Genomic DNA, 3225 nt, shown 5'->3' with positions numbered 1-3225 from the left:
TACAGCTACAGATGACTTTATAATTGAAAATAACCTTCCCAAAGATTTCATTGCAAGAGTTATAATTGATCATGTGGAGCCTGGAGACACAGTTTCAGAAATATTTCCCTTCAAATTTTGATTCTAAAAAACTAAATTGTGTTCATAAACCATACTCAATTGAAATAAAAAATAAAAACATCTGCCATGTGCCATTAAAAGTTCAAGAAGAATTTGATGAGTTATCAAGCAACATAGGTTTAAAACTTGAGTTTCCTAAAAAAAAAATCATTAAATGAATTTTGGCTTGGGTAGGACAGAATTTCCAACAATTTCTGAAATGGCCCTAAACTTACTTCTGCCTCTCTTTTGTACTACTTATTTGTGCCAAGCTGTGTACTCAATATTGACATCATAAAATCAGAATATCAATCAACTCTGAAAAACCGTTGAAGATGCAGTATCAAATATTCCACCAAGATTTCTTTATGTAAAAATAAACAAGCACATCCATCTTTGTATGCAAATTTGCTTTCATTTTTAATAAATGGCAAAATTATATGTTTACCAAAGAATTATTTTAAAATAAATTTCTTTATGATTTATTATCAGTAAATATTTGATTTGTATACCTATTTTATATACCCTGGTGGGGTAAAAATTTCTCATGCAAAAAGGGGTTGTGAGAAGAAAGTTTAAGAAGCCACTTAAACCCTCTCCACTTCACTTTCATCACGATAAAATGAGAGGGTTGTACTCAATGGATCTTGAAGGTCATTTCTAATTCTAAATGTATGCTCCTATGATTCTGTGAACAGTAATGGGCTAGGAATAGGGCGATTTATATTGGTGGAAGAGTAGGGATGAAATGGCCAGATTGGGGGAAGGGAGATCTAGGAAGGGAAATGCCGCCGCAGGGTTGGGTGGGGCGCGGTCACCGCTGCCTGGTGGAGGAAGGGTGGAGGCGGGGAAGTTAGTAGAGGAGGGTGTGGGGACTTGGGGCTAGTGAAAAGAAAGGACCTAGCCCGAGCTGTGCTCAGTTTCACCAAAGTTCCTTACTGAGCTTTTTTGTTTCCCGCCTGCCAACATGCCCAAGTGTCCCAAGTGCGAGAAGGAAGTTTATTTTGGTGAGTAAATCCGAACCCTACATTTACCCAACCCCATCTCCCGACCCTTGACCCTCTCCCCCTCTCCTTTTTCCCAATTCCTCTTGCTTTCAAAGCGTCCTAGAAGCTACGGGACCATGACTCGAAGAACGGACCCTGATCCTGGATGCTGCTTCCCGCGCCCCGTCTAAGAGCTTTGGGGCAATGCCTTTCCCCAGTTTCCAGAAGACACCCTCCCCACCCATCCCGACCTCCACTTCTCTCCCGTGGGATCCTGGATACACTGCCCTACCCTTTCTCCGACTCCGGACATTCTCCTTGGGCTCCTGAGAGTTCTGAAGCATCCCCAGGGACCCAGATTCGCAACTGGACACCGTCCGCAATACACTACTCTCCCTGCCCTTTCCTCGGCAGGGGAGCCTGCCCAGAGCAATCCTTTTCTCGTATCCGTCCTTTACCCCGCACACTCTCCTGTCCAGCACCACAAGAGAACTTCCAGGTCTCCTTCTCCATTTCACCTGCCTCCTCCCTAGTTGACAAGTGGCCTTGTTAGAGGTTTCTCACGAGTATGTCAAAGTTTCTACCCGGCTGGGCTTCAATTCCAGTCAATTCCACCCCCTGCATCCATTTCCCCATCCTTCTACCTCCCATCCTTCCCTCCCCCCTCTCCCGCCCCTTTTCCAACTTCAGATCTTCTCTCCAAACCCGATCCCTGAGCAGATGTGGGGATTGGAGCAAACTGAGAACCCTGGTGTGATAAAGGCGGAAATGCCCTAAACTCCTCACGCAGGCTTCTCTGAAGAAAGTTTGAGATCTGGGTGTGGCAGTTGAGCATTAGCCTGAGTGAGCTGCGTGATACCTGTGTGAAAGTGTGTGCACATGCATATGTGTGTACCCTTATCTACATATGTCTTGGAATCATAAACCTTTAGAGTTGGAAGGGACCTTACACACATTGTGTTATTCTGAGTGAGCAAGTGTCTGGGTGAATGGAAATACCTGCTGGTATATTATGGGGAGTCAGTCTCATTGCAGCTTTTTATGTGTTCCACTTGTTCCCATACTGGAACTTCCTCAGTTGTTTGGAGGCTGCTAGTAAGTTTCCCCTAACAAGTATGGGAAGGTCCCCTCTCTGTGACACATCTATCCCTGCTCTCTGGATCTGGGATCCCCTTTTCTACCACACTGGGGCCTCTGGAGGTTTCTACAATATAGTTTATCCCTCCCCCCACCTTTATCTCTTTTTCTTACAACCCACCAATCTCTGTGGCCAGGTGGATGGATGAAGTTGGGTGTTGAGGACCAGGGCAGAAAGATGGAAGCCAGTCAGGCTAGTCAGAAGAAGGAGAATTCCTCCCCACACCCCTGAGCCCCGTCTAGGAGGAGATATCATTGGTTGGGGGAGGAGGTAAAGACATGATGAACCAGAAGCCCTATTATTTGCTGCAGGAGCGGACCTTTCCTCTCTTGGCTTCTGCTTCTGTCTGCCCAGCTTCTGTCTCTGCATCTCCTGCCATCTTTGTCATTTCCTGTGTCTCCAGATATCTGTTTCTTTGACTCATTCATTGTGTTTCTTTCTTTGCCTAAGTTTATATCAGTCTCTATGTTATTCTGACTTTGTCTCTCTCTCTGGCATTATTTTCTTCTTTCCATAGTGCATTCAACTTTCCTGCAAACTCTTTGGCCTCTGACTAGAATTCCTAGTTAGGCAGAGAGTGGAGCCTATTTGAAAAGAAAACAGAAACATTAGTGAATGAGAGCAATCCCCAGACTCTTTGTCAAAGAAGAGGCAAGCCAGAATTGGACTTTGTGCCCTACCCACTATGTGCTAAGTAGAAACAGACAGACAGACAGGAAACAGGGAACTTGGTCCTCAGTCAATCTGATGGCTGTTCCCACCTCTTTGTCTGTTTTCATTATATCCACTGTGGGTCCCTCCTCCCTGTCTCTATGGGATTTTCCCTTTCCCAACACCCTCAGCTTTTCCTCTGAGACCTGGAATTGATCCTTTTGCTTCACTCACAGTTCTATTGCTACACAGAACTCTAAACCATCCTTCTCTCCTCTCCCCTATTCACTGTTTACAAGAGGGAGGCAGCCTCTTTCAGGAGCCTGAGAGCCCAGGGCATGTCTGGACTCT

The 3225-nt window shown here is 45.3% G+C and overlaps 1 protein-coding gene across 1 annotated transcript in view; it reads left to right on the top strand.

Annotated features, from left to right (window-relative positions):
* The first annotated feature begins 943 nt into the window (after window positions 1–943).
* CRIP1 (cysteine rich protein 1) overlaps window positions 944–3225 on the top strand; it is a 4387-nt gene continuing 2105 nt past the window's right edge. The window contains exon 1 of the mRNA XM_027842820.1: window positions 944–1106. Coding sequence (XP_027698621.1) covers window positions 1067–1106 — 40 coding nt within the window. The 5' untranslated portion in view covers window positions 944–1066. The remainder of the gene's footprint in view (window positions 1107–3225) is intronic.

This window comes from Vombatus ursinus, unplaced genomic scaffold (assembly GCF_900497805.2).
Source record: "Vombatus ursinus unplaced genomic scaffold, bare-nosed wombat genome assembly UNPS02014890.1, whole genome shotgun sequence".
In the NCBI taxonomy this organism is placed as follows: domain Eukaryota; kingdom Metazoa; phylum Chordata; class Mammalia; order Diprotodontia; family Vombatidae; genus Vombatus; species Vombatus ursinus.
Note: the sequence above shows the minus strand (reverse complement) of the source record. Positions and strands in the feature narration are given on the sequence as shown.